Consider the following 21113-nt stretch of genomic DNA (forward strand, 5'->3'; position numbering starts at 1 on the left):
ACAAATTGAATGTCACATTTTGTTTCAATCTTTTGTGTTTCTTTTATTTTAATAGGAAAAAGAATGTTTAAGACGGCCGCTCGCGTCAGGCGGGAAGTCCGGATTCGAGTCCTAGTACGGCACAAATTTTCATGTGCCACTAATAAAACATACAACTGACGTCAAAACGTATTCGTAATTTGCGAATCCTTTTGGTAATACTTACAACAGCTGTGAATCGTGAAACAGTGTCCGTTCCTTGCATGCATGTCTGAAGTGCATTATAATGTAACATGCAGACACTGTATGAACACAGACAAATCTTTCTTGGGATTTAGTTTAAGTCCCAGGTTTTGCGCCCATGCTACCACTGACGACAAATCACCATTCATATAGACGACCACGGTATTATGTCTTCAGATCCACGACTCAAGTAAAGCTGAAAGTAGTCGGCATAAAAATGATACCAAAGAAGCACAGAACCGACGAAATATCATCGACATACAAGAAAAACAAAATTGAGAGTAGGAGTGACCAATGTGGCACTCCTGAGAGAACGTGCCACCTACTGATATACGGTAGGTGGTTGACTTGTTTGTATACAGACACAAGAATGTTTTCAAGGAGCTACAGCTTTGCCGTCTGTGGCTTTCGAGATATACTAATTGTTGGTAACATCCCGCTATTTCTAATAGACTGGCTCGTCAAATATATGCGACAGGTATCACAAAGTATCAACTGTCATTAGCCTGGCACGACGTTCATGTCCCAGCAACATTTGCAAACCGTGCTCAAATTAATCTTCGCAATATGCTTAATGTTCGGTTGAAAATCCACGCTAGCCTAGGGTACTAGGTAAACAACGAATGGCGTGGGCTTTTCATGAATTGTATCAGTGGTCCCCGCTTTAGTCATGGGACTCTAAGCACCCTTAAAGATCTAGTATCCTCGTAGAAATCTCACAATCCACGTGGAATCTCACAAGACAAGGAAATCCCGTGGTACCAACGTGACGATGTCCCGCTATTGCACAAAGATAATTACAACCCATCTTAAGAGAATATTTGGAGGCAGTTAGATGTTTCGGTACACGCAAGATTACCTGCATGCTCACCAGACTTAACGCTTCAGAACTTTTATCAATGGAGAAAATTAAAAGAAGGAGACTATTTGGAAACAAAGTCTCTCGAAGATACGAAATATAGTAAAACACAGCCCTGTGCTGCGATAAGTCCAGATGATAGTCAACGTGCGGTATGTCTCTCCGGAATCGCTTTATACCATGGGTCAATACTCAAGTTCACATTTTGAGAACTTGATATGACAGTAATAATAATAATAATAAACACAAGAATAGTATCTGAGTTATGCGATGGCTTACATTTCGTGCAGTAGGACATATCTTCTTCCCTTGGCAGTGGGACAGTGGTTGTTACGCTCTTATCTTGTACTGCTTGTTCAATTTCCACACAGGTTATGTCACTGAAGTTCTCTTTGAAGGATCTTTCCTTCGATGCAAAAATATATAGTTTCATTAAAGAACATTGTTGGTACCCTACCTCGTTAACGATGAGAAAAATGAATCGCGTACGTCAGAAAACGCGCCACATTGCCCTCTATAATCTAGCACATGGATGTATGTAGTCGTTCTCGATACACTCTGAGTTTCCTGTCATAGCAGCCTCGCCCTCTATATAGGACTCTATTATGGTGTAAAAATCAATGCAGTGGAAGCCTTGCCGTTATTTCTATGTGTTAATTTTGTTCGACATTAAAACTATGCGATAAGCTTTTTGATTCCCTTAGAATATTCACAGAAACTTACTTTCAGATGTGAAATACCTATACAACTTGTTACAGTACTTATTTACCTTGAGTCCGAGGAATCTGTTTTCGACGATGTCTATTCTGCCAACACCGTAGAGACCACCGAGCTTGTTCAGCAGTTTGAATAATTTCAGTGGATTGGTTTCCTCTTCTCCTGTTGTTACGTTCTTCACCCCAACTGGAATACCTGTTAAATGAGGACCAGAGAAATGTGTATAAATTTAATAAATTTGTATAAATTTAATAAATCAGACTAAACTAATGCAGTGCCCCAGATGGCAATTCGAAAAGTCCCAGCAACAGCAGAGGTTTGAATCAGAGCATCCTCGGGATCCTTCTAAAACAAATTTTAAGAAATAGTTATTTTTAGACCCTTTAAATTAAATGTAAATTCTTTGCTCAGCACTGGAAACAAAAAGAACTAGAGATCCTTTTAGAAAAAAAATAAGATTCAAATTTCAGCAGTTCGAGAAATCAGATTCTCGGAAAAATCTTTAATGGCAAAACCATCAATCACAAATACGAAGGGGATGCCATTACAGGGCACACATTTCAGTCGGCCTCAGAAAGACTATCTGTCTTATCAATTAAATGAAGAAACAATAATATTTTAGAAGAAATTGCCAGTATGCTTATGAAGTACTGCAGAAAAAATAAATAGATAAATGAATAAATAAACTTAACAGGCATTAAAAATACACCGAAAGTTTTAAAAACAGAAAATGGCCAACAAAAGACAGACAAGAAATTTAATCATCATCGGGAGATAATCCAAGAAAATGGCTTAGAAAAACCGCTATCGCGGAAAGGATACAGAAAATGAGAAGGCCATATGGTAGAACTAAAGACTATTATACTAAAAAAATGCGTGACTAATATTGAAAAAAAAGTATTACAATAAAGCAGTGAAGCCAGAATGTCTACATGCAAGTGAAAGGTTAGCATTACACTTTAATACCGATAAATTAGAAATACTAGAGAAGGGAATCATTAGGAAAATATTACGTCCACGAAAAACTACGGGAAGTTGGAAATGACGAGTAATGATGAAATTTATCGAAACATAGTTAACATATGAAAAGTAATGAAAGGAAAAGTGGTGTTTCGTGGACCCTTATATCGAATGCAAGACAATAGTTTAAAGAAAAAGGTCTTCAAATATTTGTGGAATAAAAAGTCAAGAACAAGTTGGATCCACGAAGCGAAAAACTATTTACAGAAAAATAACATAAAAGATGATGAAACAACTGATAGAGAAGTGTTTAGGGAAAAATATTGAATATGGAAGGATTCCAAGGTGAAAGAGTGAAAACATTTGAGGTGATGTGGTCAGAAAAGAAAAAAAAAGAAATTAAAACTGGGGAGTGGTCCTTCACAAAATAAATCGAATTACGGTAAAAAGTTTATCCATTGTAAAAAGTGTTTTAAAACGACCGGAAGGACGAAAATGGGAAGGTATGCAATATGAAATCGTAAGGAAGATTATCCAAGTCACGACGTGATAAGGCAGTTTCAGAATTCGAGAATAAGGTAAATTAACAAGATGCTGCATGCTTTACATATATATTTAATATGTCCAAGTCAATCAGAATCTATGCACCCAAACTGCGTGAAAATGTAATCACATGTCAGTTCTAGTATAATATATTTGCCCAATGAATACCCATTTATGATCCGCATTTCTTCTTGGAGTAGCAATTTTAATGGCCAGTAATGTATATTCTCGTGACCACTGCTGCCGGAAATCACATGCAGTGGCTACATTCCAGCTAAGTCTTCCTGCGGTATCGCAGAAAGAACATCCAGCTTCTCGTAGCCCTATTACACGACACCGTTCAAACTGAGTGAGGTGTCGATAATGGCGTCTTTCTCGCCTTAAAAGCATTCTTGACTAGCATCAGCTCACCACGGCCATCCTCAGAGGTAACTGATCCTGACAACCGCTACAACGTCTATTTACATCAAACCTGATTTGCATCCTCATAGTGATGCTACTAGCGCCACTCGCGACTGGCACGAAATTTGAATAGGCATCACCTTTCAGAGGTAGAAACACGCCTACCAATTTTCATTTATGTAGCACAACCCTTTCTTGGTGCTGCGATTTTTTCTCCATTCACTGTATGCTAATGACCTTGCATACAATATTGATAGTAACCTCAGACTTTTCGCAGATGACGCAGTTACCTACAATGAATTACTGTCTGAATAAAGCTGCAGAAATATTCAACCGTATCTTGATCAGATTTCAAAGTGGTGTAAAGATTAGAAATTTACTTTCAATGTTCAAAAGTGTAAAACTGTTCACTTTACAAACGAAAGAGGTTAGTATCCTATGACTACGGTCTGAATAAGTCAAAGTTGGAATCGTCAACTTATACAAATACCTGTGTGTAACAATTTTTAGGGATATAAAACGGAATGATCACATAGGTTTAGCAGTAGGTAAAGCAGGTAGCTGACTTCGATTTATTAGTAGATCCTGAGAAATTGCAATCAGACTGCGAAGGAGATGGTTAGCACACACTCATGCGACGCATCCTAGAATATTGCTCAAGCGTGTGGTATACCTACCAAGTAAGACTAACACAGGACACAGAACGTGTATAAAGAAGGGCAGCGCGAATGGTCACAAATTTGTTTGATCTTCGGGAGGGCGTGACAGAAATCCCAAAATAAAAAAAAAAAAATAAAAACTGAACTAGCAGTCTTGAAGACTGGTATCAACTATACTGTGGAAGCATCCTTAAAAATTCTGAAGAACCAGCATTAAGTGAGGAATCTGTGAAAACACACGACCTCTACGTGCCTCTGCCGTAGAGTCCGCGAAAGCTAATTACGGTTTGGACAGCGACATTTAAATAGTCATTCTTCCCGCATTCTAAACGCTAATGGAGGGGAAAAAAATCATAACGTATCGTACAGTGGGAAGCACCCTCTGCCATCCACTTCACAGTGATTTGCAGAGTATAGATGTTGAGGAGATGTATGTGTACAAAGTGTCGGTAGATGCAAACTATTCTGATCCAGCAATGATTCATAAACGTTACGTAGGAATGTGAGGGTGGCATAAACGTTGGTGCATTAATTTGTCTTCTGCACTGAGCAACCTAATCAGAAACGGTCCCCTGTTAACTCTGCGGTAGGGATGACTCGACTGTTTCGCATGCACCGAAACCTGCATCAATAACAGGGCAGATAGGAGAAAACCTGTGGTATCTGTAGTGCGTGTACTCTCGTTCGCTTACGCCATATTTATTGCGGATAAAAGTAGCAACCCGTCAGCTGTTTCATCGTAGTCGAAACGGTTCCTTACTTTGAAGATCGGTATTAAAACAGGCTGAAGAGTGTGGAAGATAGCTGCCCTTGAGGTGACTGCGCCCCTCGGAGATGGCCGTTGACCCGCTACAGGAAATACGACTAAATAGCCTCCCGCAGGCGGGATAGGCAGTTCGTATCTTATTTACGAAGCCTCTGTACGCTCTCAAATACAACTGCTACGTTGCCTTCCGAAGATGGATTCTGAATTGGAACTGTATTTCGTATGGTGCTGTTTAAGGCGATTTCGGCTTTCTTCATCGGAACTGACCATGCGAGGTGGTGCAGTGGTTAGCACACTGGAGGGCACCATACTGTTTTAGGTTTGCCGTAATTTCCCTAAATCGCTTCGGGCAAATGCCAGGATGATTCCTTTCAAAGGGCTCGACCCACTTCCTCCCCCACCCTTCCCTAACCCGAAGAGACCGATGACCTCGCTGTTTGGTCCGCTCCCCCAAACCAATCATCGGAACTGTTTCTGAGCTCACGTTGCTTGCAGTCGTAACGTCCGCCCTCCACTGTGTTCCCGGTCACATAATTGGAATCCATCTTGGTTTCAACATGCTACATTGTTCGCCGCAGTGACCAGTCTAGTTTGTATCCACCTAAAAAAACTGCCTGTGCATAGGTTTAATGTCTTCCGTATCCTTGGGTTCTCTGCTGACAAGTTATGAATATCAAATTAAGGGCACTAAATTTCTACTGAAGAGTAACTATACTAAATAAAACTCCCTAAAACAAAAGAAATAGATCATAGAAACTAACTGAAGAACACTAGATCGACAAAAGTAGATAGCGGCTCCTTGACTCGATCACAACTCACGTAACGAGAGAGCTTCTTATGAAGGTAATCACAAGGAGAACAAACGCAAAGGGGGCCTGCCAAAGCAAGATCTGCCACTTCCTCCACCTTCAAAACAGCTGTGCCAATGATCCTTGTCTCTCCCACCCTGTTTGCCTTTACAGTGTCAGTTTCGAAAAAAGAATTTTAGAAAACCTAAAGGAAGAGTCCACTTTGACCTTCGCCGTGACATGTGGCCAATTTTAAAATTCTCGTGGTTGTGTGGTTGCCTAGGAGAAGGGCACACATTCATCGATTTGCCCGATTACTGCGATTCTAACTTCCAAATTAGTGAACAAAATGAAGACGGAATATGGTTGACGAAATAATACGTCCTTCACGCAATGTTAATGCTGTTTAGTAAATAAAAATATTTGTTTACACTTGTTTAACTGCTATGAGCGCAACGACAGACTCATTCGTCTATATTAATACAGCATGAAATCTGCAATGAAAAACCTCATGAAATGTTACCGATGTCCACAAGGTTACTTTAAACATAAAAACAGAACAATACATTCAGCAAGCAAATAGTAACGCACAGCTCAGAACATGTCAATTACAGTAATGGCAAGCTTTAAGAAATCAGGCCTATGCCTCTATTTTACCAGAATACATAATTTAGGAGTTATATTGCAAATAAAAATTCAATGCAGACATACCTGTGTTGCATACGGCATGCTGTATTAATATATACTTCTATTTGATTTGTGTTGGCAACCACAGGAGACACATAATACAAAAGAGATGAAGTACATATATCTAATCTAAACAACAACAAAATATCATTTCAACATATTCTTATCCTACATAAAATACACTCCAGGAAATTGAAATAAGAACATCGTGAATTCATTGTCCCAGGAAGGGGAAACTTTATTGACACATTCCTGGGGTCAGATACATCACATGATCACACTGACAGAACCACAGGCACATAGACACAGGCAACAGAGCATGCACAATGTCGGCACTAGTACAGTGTATATCCACCTTTCGCAGCAATGCAGGCTGCTATTCTCCCATGGAGACGATCGTAGAGATGCTGGATGTAGTCCTGTGGAACGGCTTGCCATGCCATTTCCACCTGGCGCCTCAGTTGGACCAGCGTTCGTGCTGGACGTGCAGACCGCGTGAGACGACGCTTCATCCAGTCCCAAACATGCTCAATGGGGGACAGATCCGGAGATCTTGCTGGCCAGGGTAGTTGACTTACACCTTCTAGAGCACGCTGGGTGGCACGGGATACATGCGGACGTGCATTGTCCTGTTGGAACAGCAAGTTCCCTTGCCGGTCTAGGAATGGTAGAACGATGGGTTCGATGACGGTTTGGATGTACCGTGCACTATTCAGTGTCCCCTCGACGATCACCAGCGGTGTACGGCCAGTGTAGGAGATCGCTCCCCACACCATGATGCCGGGTGTTGGCCCTGTGTGCCTCGGTCGTATGCAGTCCTGATTGTGGCGCTCACCTGCACGGCGCCAAACACGCATACGACCATCATTGGCACCAAGGCAGAAGCGACTCTCATCGCTGAAGACCACACGTCTCCATTCGTCCCTCCATTCACGCCTGTCGCGACACCACTGGAGGCGGGCTGCACGATGTTGGGGCGTGAGCGGAAGACGGCCTAACGGTGTGCGGGACCGTAGCCCAGCTTCATGGAGACGGTTGCGAATGGTCCTCGCCGATACCCCAGGAGCAACAGTGTCCCTAATTTGCTGGGAAGTGGCGGTGCGGTCCCCTACGGCACTGCGTAGGATCCTACGGTCTTGGCGTGCATCCGTGCGTCGCTGCGGTCCGGTCCCAGGTCGACGGGCACGTGCACCTTCCGCCGACCACTGGCGACAACATCGATGTACTGTGGAGACCTCACGCCCCACGTGTTGAGCAATTCGGCGGTACGTCCACCCGGCCTCCCGCATGCCCACTATACGCCCTCGCTCAAAGTCCGTCAACTGCACATACGGTTCACGTCCACGCTGTCGCGGCATGCTACCAGTGTTAAAGACTGCGATGGAGCTCCGTATGCCACGGCAAACTGGCTGACACTGACGGCGGCGGCGCACAAATGCTGCGCAGCTAGCGCCATTCGACGGCCAACACCGCGGTTCCTGGTGTGTCCGCTGTGCCGTGCGTGTGATCATTGCTTGTACAGCCCTCTCGCAGTGTCCGGAGCAAGTATGGTGGGTCTGACACACCGGTGTCAATGTGTTCTTTTTTCCATTTCCAGGAGTGTATGTATGCATGTATCTCAGAAACATTTAAAGAATAAAACCCACTGTAGATGTTACAACTGTGGTGAAATATTTTTGGGGGATAAGCAAAACAAAAATTGTGTTCTTGGAAGAAGGCAGACCCTCTTTAATTCATTATGAACCCTAAATTACTAAACCCTCGTAAAATTTACCATTGCACTTGGTGTCTCTTCGTAGCTCCCGCCAATAAGGACACATGCTCTCGAGTACCTTTATTGCAAACACTACTGTTAACAATGGCTGAATTATTTATTGCCTGACTCCAACGGTTTGCTGACACTGGTCCGCTTGTCGTAAATATTACGACTGTTTAGTAGTAGTCTCCTTATTTCCTAATAGTCGACATATTTGTTTTATCACTTAGAATTTTGTCTAATTGTGGCTACTTGGGTGAAATACAAGCAATCACAGTTAGAAGAGTGGTAGTTTGTATCAGATCTGTCATCGTCAGTGTTAATCTAGTCATTTTCTCCTAAAATCAGCACAATATGGATTGGGCCGAGTTTGATTTTTACACTAACATACTGAATGATCTTCAAGCATTTCAACTGAACAGAAGCAGCACAACCTACAACAACTTCAAGGGAGAAACGTATGATCATCTTGTCCTACTAGCAAACGACGACATTTTGCAACCACTGCTCAAGGGGCCTTTTGTGCACAACACCGAGCTGTGTCTTGCTTACTGCATAGATTGTAATAACATTGACTAAAGCAGAAGACTTTCTACACATTTTGTGTGTAAAGTACTCTTGGAGTTATACCAATGATTTGTAACTAGCGCATAGCATGAATTAAGAATTCTTTTGGACAGTAAAATTGTCGTTATAGTGTATAAATTAGGTCATTCTGTACTTATTTTGTATGTAACATATCATTGGAGATTAATAGTTGTAATTAGCTATCGCATAACCTATAAATTATCACTTCCTTTGAATAAAATTTGTAGTAGTAAAATGTACGATGGTTTAGTAGCAATATAGCATTTTCTTCCTTTACTGCTCTAGGGTTACCAGAAATATGTTCTGTAATATTCGAACTTATGTACACATCAGATCTCCCTCAAGAGTGAGTTTGTTCGATTTTGTAAACATGCCTGGGAATGTGGAGCGACGAGCAGCAAGATTGCTTTCTACGTCACTACCTGACTCGATCGCAATTCAGTATTTATTTATACATCCAAAAAACTTTCCAGGTCGTGGGATACATAATTCCTTCTTAAATATTGCGTATGATTGTGTGCACAGACATGTACATGTGTGCACGTGTACACACACACACACACACACACACACACACGCGCGCGCGCGCACACTCTCTCTCTCTCTCTCTCTCTCTCTCTCTCTCTCTGCCGGCCGGAGTGGCCGTGCGGTTCTAGGCGCTATAGTCTGGAACCGCGCGACCGCTACGGCCGCAGGTTCGAATCCTGGCCTCGGGCATGGATGTGTGTGATGTCCTTAGGTTAGTTAGGTTTAAGTAGTTCTAAGTTCTAGGGGACTGATGACCTCAGCAGTTAAGTCCCATAGTGCTCAGAGCCACTGAAACCATTTCTCTCTCTCTCTCTCTCTCTCTCTCTCTCTCTCTCTCTCACACACACACACACACACACAAAGTAAAGAAAATTCAATAGTAATACTGCAGTAAATAAACGAATTTTATCTGCAACATAGCTTACTTAATTGCTGTAGGATATTTTGCACTTCTTCGGATAAAGTCTTGTATTTTACATGTTTCAAAAATTATGCTAACGAATAGATGCAGTAATCAAGCAACGATGACATCGGCATTTCACTAAAAACTGACAATGATGAAATATTATTTTTCTTATATGGAAGACTACAGTAAATTTGTATCGCACTGTTTGTAATGGATATTTTAAAAGATGGTGTTCTTACCGACTGAACACGGTACTTCACTTTGTGCCATATATCACGTTCAAGGATAATGAAGTTTTTATTTACGTGAACTACAGAAAGAACAACATGGGCTATTATATGGTCAAGGAAGGAAGTGCGTGTTTTAATAGAGCTAACGTAGCGATTTTACGCGCGTCCATTTTCGTAAACAAACTGTACGATTCGCGAGCCACATACAGGCGACAACTCCCGCTGGAGAGCGCTGTGGTCGCAAATCACGATGAGAAGCACGTTCGGTGTGTAGCAGCAGCTCGTTTCTGAGCGTGTAGCAACCGCGATCTAAACCATGCCTGGCGTGCTTAACGATGAGAAATGCGTCCCGTGTAAGGAAGGTTTAAAGCAGGACCGTGGTGGTGGTGAGATACGCCCCGCCAAGGGCGCAAGCGGAGGGGGGAGGGGGGGGGGACAAAACCTGACCGACGAAAAAACCAACCAAGAGAGACGGTTTAAGAATTAAGAGATAACGTCCGTGTTACCATCTTGTGCCGATGATAGAAAGCCTTTCTCCGGGTCGCAGCTGTAAACGCAGTGTCATTTCTATAGCGTCTTTTCATCCAGTTAGCATAATAAAGAAATGAATACTACCAAAAGTATGTCTGTCGGTGTCACACAGCTGCCGTATACACTGCTCGCTTAAATGAAGGTCTTGTTTCTCGCTGCTACTTCACAACAGAATTGTACTCGTACATCTCAAAAGTCGGCGAGCGGGTGCCGAAGCAACTACGCTATTTCACCGAACGATTTCTATTTTTGCCGATATCTGCCGACATAGTACTAGAGCGAGGCGCAACGATGGAGGAAGCAAGCGAAAAAAGGTGGAGCGGACACAGTTTTTCCGTTATAATTTCAGTTTGCTTACCACGTTTTTACAATTCGTAATTTATTTACTAAAGTTAATTCTTTCCAATATTTTCGGTTGTTATAGATCACCTAAGAAAGTAATGCTTCATTTTTATTAGAACTGTGGTGTCACCGCCAGACACCACTCTTGCTAGGTGGTAGCCTTTAAATCGGCCGCGGTCCGTTAGTATACGTCGGACCCGCGTGTCGCCACTATCAGTGATTGCAGACCGAGCGCCGCCACAAGGCAGGTCTAGAGAGACTTACTAGCACTCGCCCCAGTTGTACAGCCGACTTTGCTAGCGATGGTTAACTGCCTACTTACGTTCTCATTTGCCGAGACGATAGTTTAGCATAGCCTTCAGCTACGTCATTTGCTACGACCTAGCAAGGCGCCATATTCAGTTACTATGAATGTATTCTGAACAGATAACATTGTGAATCATGTACCGTCAAGAGCGACGTTCATCATTAATGGATTAAAGTTAAGTATCAAACTTATTACGTCCGCTTTCTGAATTCTCATTCCTTGTCATGTTCCAGACCTTACGTCAGTATAGTTTTTCCCTCCTCACGCCAGCCTGCGCGAGTTAAAACGCGTGCATTTCGGCCTCCGCTAGTAACACGGTGTTGGCTCTTCTGCCAACGGCCGGCCAGGGTGGCCGAGCGGTTCTAGGCGCTTCAGTCTGGAACCGCGCGACCGCTATAGTCGCAGGTTCGAATCCTGCCTCGGGCATGGATGTTTGTGATGTCCTTAGGTTAGTTAGATTTAAGTAGTTCTAAGTTCTAGGGGACTGATGACCTCAGATGTTAAGTCCCATAGTGCTCAGAGCCATTTGAACCATTTTTCTTCTGCCAACACAACAAGAACCACTTACAAATTTATATAAGTCACGTAGAAAAATTTCAGAAACGTAGTTTTGTGGGAAGAGAGGAGAGAGGAGCGGCCGGCTTAGCAGTTCTGCCAGTGGCGCAGTATTGCCTCGGCACGCCTCTCAGGTAAAGTGCTATTCCACTTGCAGGTTAAAAGCCGCATCCTGCCATGCAGATTTGAGATTTCCGTTATTTCCCAAAATCGCTTAAGGCAAACGCCTGAACGGTTCCTTTGAAAGGGCACGGCAGGTTTCTTTCGCCGTCCTTCCGTAATCCGAGCTTGTGCTTCATCTTTACTGACCTCGTTGCCGATGGGACGTTAAACACTGATCTACTCCCTCTCCTTCTCCAGTTGCAGGGTGGTTCGCTAAACCTGCATTCCCGCCTCGGTTTGTCTTGCGAGTGATTCGATTGCCCACTGTGTAGCTTTATTAGCATTAGTTTTACTCGTGCAGCTGCCGTGAAATATTTTGCGGCTTTTGAGTTTGCTCTCTGTTGTCTCCCTCGCGCTACACACCGCCTTGCAAGGGTCACTCGTCCGGGGAAAACCAGTTCCAGCAACCATTCATTATACTTGCTGTCCTACCAACATAAGTGGATTACTTCGTGGTTGCTACATACCGCCATTAACAGAGGCTGAGATGTCGTCTGCTCTGATGTGACAGCTCCAACACACTACCTTCTCCCGAGCATGGAGTGGCGCCCCAACGCGCCACTGTCAAACCGACGTGCGTTAATCGCACTTGTCGTCTCACATACCGACTACATTCATCACTTGTGTAGCCCGCTGTATAATTAGTTTATTACAGCTGATATCGTGTACGCAACCACAGAAATGCGTTTTCTCGTCACGACGCGCTAATTAAAACATTGTCATTCGTGGGGGTTTCCCGACTTTTTCCTAGCTTATCGTGAAACTGTGACATCCGCATGCGTGTAGTGCAATGCCTCTTATTACATCCATATCCAAGTAATAACAGTGAAACTTACACTACTGGCCATTAAAATTGCTACACCACGCAGATGACGTGCTACAGACGCGAAATTTAACCGACAGGAAGAAGATGCTGTGATATGCAAATGATTAGCTTCTCAGAGCGTTCACACAAGGTTGGAGCCGGTGGCGACACCTACAACGTGCTAACATGAGGAAAGTTTCCAACCGATTTCTCATACACAAACAGCAGTTGACCGGCGTTGCCTGATGAAACGTTGTTCTGATGCCTCGTGTAAGGAGGAGAAATGCGTACCATCACGTTTCCGACTTTGATAAAGGTCGGATTGTAGCCTATCGCGATTGCGGTTGATCGTATCGCGACAGTGCTGGTCGCGTTGGTCGAGATCCAATGACTGTTAGCAGAATATGGAATCGGTGGTTTCAGGAGGGTAATACGGAACGCCGTGCTGGATCTCAACGGCCTCGTATCACTATCAGTCGAGATGACAGGCATGTGATCCGCATTGCTGTAACGGATCGTGTAGCGACGCCTCGATCCCTGGATCAACAGATGGGGACGTTTTCAAGACAGCTACCATCTGCACGAACAGTTCGACGACGTTTGCAGTAGCATGGACTATCAGCTCGGAGACCATGGCTGCGGTTACCCTTGATGCTACATCACAGACAGGAGCGCCTGCGATGGTGGACTCAACGACGAACCTGGGTGCACGAATGGCAAAACGTCATTTTTTCGGATGAATCCAGTTCTGTTTACAGCATCATGATGGTCGCATCCGTGTGTGGCTACATCGCGGTGAACGCGCATTGGAAGCGTGTATTCGTCATCGCCATACTGGCGTATCACCTGGCGTGATGGTATGGGGTGCCATTGGTTACACGTCTCGGTCACCTCTTGTTCGCATTGACGGCACTTTGAACAGTGGACGTTACATTTCAGATGTGTTACGACCCCTGGCTCTACCCTTCATTCGATCCCTGCGAAACCCTACATTTCAGCAGGATAATGCACGACCGCATGTTGCAGGTCCTGTACGGGCCTTTCTGGATACAGAAAATGTTCGTCTGCTGGCCTGGCCAGCACATTCTCCAGACCTCTCACCAATTGAAAACGTCTGGTCAATGGTGGCCGAGCAACTGGCTCGTCACAATACGCCAGTCACTACTCTTGATGATCTGTGGTATCGTGTTGAAGCTGCATGGGCACCTGTACCTGTACACGCCATCCAAGCTCTGTTTCACTCAATGTCCAGGCGTATCAAGGCCGTTGTAAAGGCCAGAGGTGGTTGTTCTGGGTACTGCCTTCTCTGGATCTATGCACTCAAATTGCGTGAAAATGTAATCACATGTCAGTTCTCGAATAATATATTTGTCCAATGAATACCCGTTTACCATCTGCATTTCTTCTTGGTGTAGCAATTGTAATGGCCAGTAGTGTATATACATCAGATCTTGACGCTTGTTACAAGGAGCACATAGAGGATACAACAGTGGAAATTCCCAAAAATATAATGTACTAATGAAAAAATATCAAATGCTCGAATGTCGAAAAACGAAACACTATTGAATGACGATATAGTTCAGTAGTAAGGCAATGTTTCTCGGACGGCCAGTACTATAACTGCCCACATGCGCGGTGACGAAGGAAGCATATGGGAGAACTGCTTTCCTGCTCCCCGCCTCTCCTCTCCCGTTGTGCCAGGTGCAAGAAACTGTGCCTCAACCATAACGCCACGCGACCTGGCGCACACGCAAGACGCGGCTTATCGCGTCGCCGTCCCACTCGAACCTATTAAGCCCCCTTTACACCGAAGGGAACGCGCAACAGCGAATGAGAATTTTCTCTGCTGAAAACGCTTGGCGCGTGGTGTTAGGTCGTGTATGAGCCGCTTTCGCAAGTGTTCTCTTGTGATCCGCTGGGCAAACCGTCAAAGGAAGTTCGCGTTCTCTCCCCTACGGCGCTAGCATCGTCGATGGTCGCAGTACACTCGCTTTGCCGCAGTGTGCTGTTTTTCGCGCGCGAACTGTTGTTGGTGTTGTTTATTGTGTCATTTTCGTGGCAATAGAGTGATGAAAGCGCATCCTACTGATCCTCAGCATAAAATGCTCAACAAAAAAAATGGTGCTTGACCGTGCCAACAGAGGAAGTTAACAAGAAAATGAACTCACTACTATCTTCTTTTAGTGATGAAACGGATAAATAACGTACAATCACGGGAATGGGTCCTGTCGAAAAATGTAATTCCTAGTGGTTTGCCTTCAAACCGCTGTGGTATGATACACTCTTCTTCCCCCTCCACATCTGCGGGTACGCATTGCACGTCCAGTTTCATCTACATCACGCCCCACAAGCCACCTAATGGTGTGTGGCGGAAGGTACTTTCGGTACCACTATCAGATCCCTCCAACCCTGTTCCACTCGCGAATAGTGCGTGGGAAGAATGATTGTCGGTAAACCTATGTATTGGTTCTAATTTCTCGAATTTTCTCCTCGTGGTCAATACGCGAGATGTATGTGGGGGGAAGTAATTGTTGTCCGACTCCTCCTGAGAAGTGCTGTCCTGAAATTTCAATAGTAAATCTCTCCGTGATGCACAAAACCTCTCTCGTAACGTCTGCCAGTGGAGTTTGTTTAGTATCTCCGTAACGCTCTTTGGCCAGATAAACAATCCCGTGACAAAATGCGCCGCTCTTCGTTAGATCTTCTCTATCTCCTCTATCAGTCCTACCTGATAGGGAACCCAGATAGATGAACAATACCGAAGAATCGAGCGAACAAGCGCCTTCTGAGCCACTTCTTTCGTGAATGAGTTACATTTCCTTGAAGATTCTTCCGATGAATCTGAGCCTGGTGGCTGCTTTTCCCACTATCTGTTCTATATAGTTCTTCCACTTAGGGTCGCTCTGGATAGTTAGCCTAGATATTCTACGGCAGACGCTGTCTCCAGCTGTTTGTCATCAATAGTGTAGCTGTACAGTAGTAGATTTCTTTTCCTATGTATGTGCAATATGTTACATTTATTTACGAACAGGGTCAAGTGCCAGAGTCTGCACCATTCATCAATTCTCTGCAGGTCGTTCTGCAAATTCTTCTGGCGTTGCTACTTTGGTATACACAACTGTATCATCTGCGAATAGCCTTAAAGAGCATCCGACGCTTTCTACTAGATCATTTATATATTTTGTAATCAGCAACGGTCCTATCACACTTCCCTGTGGTACTGGCTCTAAGCACTATGGGATTTAACATCTGAGGTCATCAGTCCCCTAGACTTAGAACTACTTAAACGAAACTAACCTAAGGACATCACACACAGCCATGCCCGAGGCAGGATTTGAACCTGCGACCGTAGCACCCTGTGGTACTCCAGATGTTAGCTTTCCATCTGTCGACTTAGTTCCGTTAAGAGCGACGTGTTGAGTTCTATCTGCAAGAAAGTCTTGAATCCAATCGCCGGTCTGTTCCGATACTCCGTAAGTTCGTATTTTTTTCATTAAACGGCAATGCGGGACGGTGTCAAATGCCTTACTGAAATCAAGGAACGCGCCATAAACCTGAGCGCCGTTGTCCACTGCGCAGTGGATCTCATGGATCAACAGAACGAGCTGAGTTTCGCAGGATCTCTGTTTGCGTAATCCATGTTGATTTTTATAGAGGAGATGTTCATTTTTCAAAAACGTCATAATTCTTGAGCATGAGACATGTTCCATAATTCTACAACAGATTGACGTCAACGATATAGGTCTATAATTGTGTGGATATGTCTTACGGCCTTTCTCAAAAACTGTAATGACCTGCGCTTTTTCCAGTGGTTAGGTAACTTTCGTTGCTCAAGCGATCTACGATAAATTACTGCTAGAAGGGGAGCAAGTTTTTTCGCATAATCTTTATAGAATCTTATAGGTATCTTATCTGGTTCTGAAGCCTTTCCACTACTAAGCGATTGTAGCTGCTTTTCAGTTCCGCGATCGATTATCTCAATATCTGCCATTTCGACGTTCGTACAACAATTGAAATGAAGGACAGAGCTATGATCTTTCGCGGTGAAACAACTTCGGAAGACCGAATTCAGTATTTCGGTCTTCTCTCTATCTTCCGTTTTGGTGCCGGTGTGGTCGCTGAGAGAATCAATAGATGATTTTGACCCATTTACTGATTTTACATGCGACCAAAATCTGTTAAAGTTTTTACTCAGGTCGGTTGACAACGTCTTACTTTTAAAATCATTCATCGCTTCTCTCGTTGCTCTCCTTACGGTCATTTTCGCTTCGTTCAGCTTTTGTTTGTCAGCTAGGTTTTTACTTCTCTTGAATCTGAGATGAAGCGCTCTTTGTTTACGTAGCGCTTTTCTGGAAACTGGAAATTTGTGGTAAGGACTATGGGTCCCTAGGCTTACCACTACTTAATCTAACTGAAAGTAACTTACGCTAAGGACAACACACACACCCGTGCCCGAGGGAGGACTCGAACCTCCGACGGGGGGAGCCGCGCGAACCGTGACCGGCCTAGACCGGCGCTTTTCTAACCCTGCTATTAAGCCGTGGTGGATCTTTACTATTCCTTAAAACTTTAATCGGAACATACTTTTCTAGGGCATATTGAACGATGCTTTTGAATTTTTTCCATCTGTTCTCCACATCTTCGTCCTCATCAGCGAATATTTGATGCTGACTGCTGAGATATTCTGAAATTCTTTTTGTTCATTTCTTCATTCCTTTCATGCAACTGCTATAAGAGGGATAAATGTCATCAAAATAAACAGCTAACGTAGATTAATATTTAAAAAAATATACGAAAGACTTGATCATTGTCGTGGCTTACATTCGAGGTATCTGTCTTGTTTTCACAGTTTAGCTATTATTTTACCAAGATTAAATTCAGGAACAGAATACGTGAAAACTGCTTTCCCTCCAATAAAGATGCATCTGGTCTTTTGCATATTTTTGTATTAAATTACTCATTTTTAATGACAGTAACTACCTCGCATTTACCTTTATAAAATCCACGAGTGTTTAGCATACGGCACTAAATACTTCAGGAATTATTTGAGAAACAGATGCGGTTGATATACGAAACACTTATTTGAGACTTGCGTAACTGTCACGTGTTGCTAACAATCGCAGCGTCATTGCTAGCCTCTCTTCCACTGATATGGATCGTCGATAATTTGTCTTCTAGTGGTAGCTAGAAGAATGCGAAAATATTCCATCGACATGGGGGTGTAGTTTTAGAATAAAGCAAGCGATTATTGCAGCTCTATATCACTAAACATAGCCAAACCACCACTTCTTTCTCGCCTCCGCAAAAATTCAGACACCCACATTTTGTGTGCCTATATCACTTTGCTTTCATGACCGACAACGTGCTCGCTTCTCCGCCACACTGTGCTGAATGTGGGCTAAGCAACGTTACCGCGACAACGTTTTGATGCCAAAAAACTAAACACGTCGGATGCTTTCTCTTCCATTCGCTCCAGTGTAAATGGTTATTGGCAGGTACGAGTCAATGATGGCGAGCGCAAGCCAACTCCCTACGCATTGCCTGCGAATGCGCATTCGCTTGCGTTCGGTCGTGTTCGCTTCGGTGTAAAGGGGGTTTACGTTACAAAAATGCGCGCTGCCCTCCGCCACACGCACTATCCGCGTCTCAGTTTGCACCTAGCCTTACGTCAGAGTACGAATTTGGAACAGCTGAAGGAATTTTAGTTAGAGAGCTTTCTATCGTGCACGTATTGCGTTAAAATGCAAATACCTGTGAAACCAAACATCTAAAATGTTCTCGGGTTTCTTGCCGCGTCAGTGGTTAGCAGCGTGCCCGCTTCGTTGCGGAAGGCATGGGCTCACCTGTCATCTTTTGGGAAATTGGCGCGACGTGAAACCCGAGAAACTTTTATTGCATTGACACGTTGGGAGAATCATTTGCGCATTGAATTGAAGACAGTAACTGTACTCGTGCTGTTTGCTCCTAACTCCCGCGTTCCAATTTCATGCATACAGGGTGTCCCAGAAGGAATGGCCAGTATTCTGGGATATGACGCGAACGATCATTTGAACCAAAAAAGTTAACCCTTTCGTGGGCAAAATTATGTAGCAGTTTTTTTTAATGAATGGAGAGCAGATAGTAGTTAGCAGATAGGTATATTTATCATACAGAATATCAAATTTGCTCCAACTGTGAAAGTGAGGTCACACAACAAGGTGGGAAGTATTCTTCCCACTGCCCTTCCTTGGAGTTAAATGACAAAAACAACTTTTTCAATATATGTCATATTTATTTAATAAATTTACTTCTCTTGTTACAATAATTGTTCACAATTACTTGCCATGAAATTTTCTGAAACATGGGTCTATGCAAAGTGGTATTTGACAATATGTACAAACACAGCGAGTGCTCTTTTCCGTAGCATTGGTACTACAATGACGGCACGTCCAGTAGGTTTCTCCTAAAATGAGTTGATGCTCCCCTACAGCCACATGACGAAAATCTTCAGGTACTTTACCCCTTTTTGCCAGAAAGACAGGTTTTTATCCACGCCTTTTTTGGGATGAGAAGCCAGCGATCAGTTGTCTGACTAGATGGATCCTGTATGTGAGCTGATCATGTTATCCACTTTCTCTTTTACTTATTTTCCACAGGATAAAACAGTTTACTGCAGCAACGTCCACCAGGAAATAAAATATTCTGTGCCACCATTTTACAGAACGTCTGCCAATAGCATACCTTTCTCGTAATTTATCAAACTTATCGACACCACCCATTATTTTGTCGTATTCTGCCACAACTTCAGGACAAGAAATCTCTCTACTAGTACCATCCTTGTTTTTCCTTTCCACTGCTGCTGTTTCTCATGGGTCATGAATTGAGGACAGGAAAGTGACTGGACGGTTATCTATCCATTTTACTGCAGAAATGGCTCCTTTTGTTTCAAACTGGAATTCTCCTCGTTCCAATTTTACGTTTTCCTTCATAAATTTGGGTAAATCAAAAGTATTTACCTTACACTACAGCTTTGAGGAAAAAATCACAAAATGTCACGCAAATAGCACTGCAAGGCTCCTCTACAGAGCAACACTCAGCTATACAATGCCTCTGCGCGAAGGCACAGCAAAAACGGCGGGAACTTACCGATTGGAAGCAGTACCCTATACTGTTCACTAGGTGGTAGCACCGTACAGAGGTGGGAACTGTGAATCCCACGGGACTAGGAGCGAGTTCATTGTAGTGGGAAGCATGTTCCACACTGCTCACGAAAGGGTTAATAGACGTGGAATCTAAGATGCGTGCCTTAAGAACTAGGAGCACTTCTTCATCTTCGATACTATGACAAATCTCTTCCACTACAAAGTTCTTTGCTTTCCTCATCTGAGAGTCGGTAGTATGGACTAAAATAAGAAAAAAGTGCCCAGCTCTTCAGTAGAAGAGATGTGTTTAAGGTAGCGAAGATGTTCATAGCTCTTAAGGTATGAATTTTAGAGTCAATGTTTACTAGAGTTTTTTGCTTCTGTGATCGTTCGTGCATACATCCCTAAATATTGACCATTTCTCCTGGGACATCCTGTATATACAGGGTGTAACTAAATTCCCTTTACAGACGTAGAGGGCTCGTAGTGAGAAACCAAGACGGTTAAGTTTAGCATGTCCGGAAACATACCGTTTTCCCACTGCACGGAGAATACCACAACACTCGTCGCTCTCTGACTCCTGCTGCTTGTCGCCTGGGTCCACTTACAAGTAGGTCTCGATGTGACGACCACTTATATCACCACAGGTACGATACGTTCGTACCATGTTTTGGTGTACACGATCACAAGTGTCTGGTCCTACAGCATCCACCGCAGCTATAACCCGCGCCAGTAGGTCGCCCTCGGATGCCACAGGAGTCTCGTAAACCGAGGATTTCATGTGAGCCCACAGGCGGTAGTCTAGCGGGTTCGAGTCGGGAGAACGTGCAGCCCGAGCAATCGGGTCATCACGACTTATCTACTGTTGCCCAAATCCTTGGTCAAGACGATCTCTGGGCAGGTCACGAAGTTATCTGAATGGCATACGAACAGATCTGTAGCGGGCACGGAACATCAGATGATCGGTCAATAACGCACTGTACATAATACCCTGTTGTATTTTACGTGTATCGGGAAAACGGTACATTGCCGAACACGAGTTCATACGCTAAACTTAACCGTCTCGGTCCCCACTACAAGTTCTCAACGTCTGTAAAAGGTATTTAGTTGCACCCTGTACATGAACGCACCAGGTTCATCGGACGCTCCTTCCACAGCAAATGATACTAGTTGGTAAAG

At 43.7% G+C, this 21113-nt stretch overlaps 1 protein-coding gene across 1 annotated transcript in view; it reads right to left on the minus strand.

Moving 5' to 3' along the window:
* The window catches only part of LOC126184789 (argininosuccinate synthase), a 207364-nt gene that overhangs the window by 32918 nt on the left and 153333 nt on the right, over window positions 1–21113 (minus strand). Inside the window, exon 7 of the mRNA XM_049927362.1 lies at window positions 1851–1993. Within this exon, the coding sequence (XP_049783319.1) occupies window positions 1851–1993 (143 nt within the window). The remainder of the gene's footprint in view (window positions 1–1850; window positions 1994–21113) is intronic.

This window comes from Schistocerca cancellata, chromosome 4, assembly GCF_023864275.1.
Source record: "Schistocerca cancellata isolate TAMUIC-IGC-003103 chromosome 4, iqSchCanc2.1, whole genome shotgun sequence".
NCBI lineage: Eukaryota > Metazoa > Arthropoda > Insecta > Orthoptera > Acrididae > Schistocerca > Schistocerca cancellata.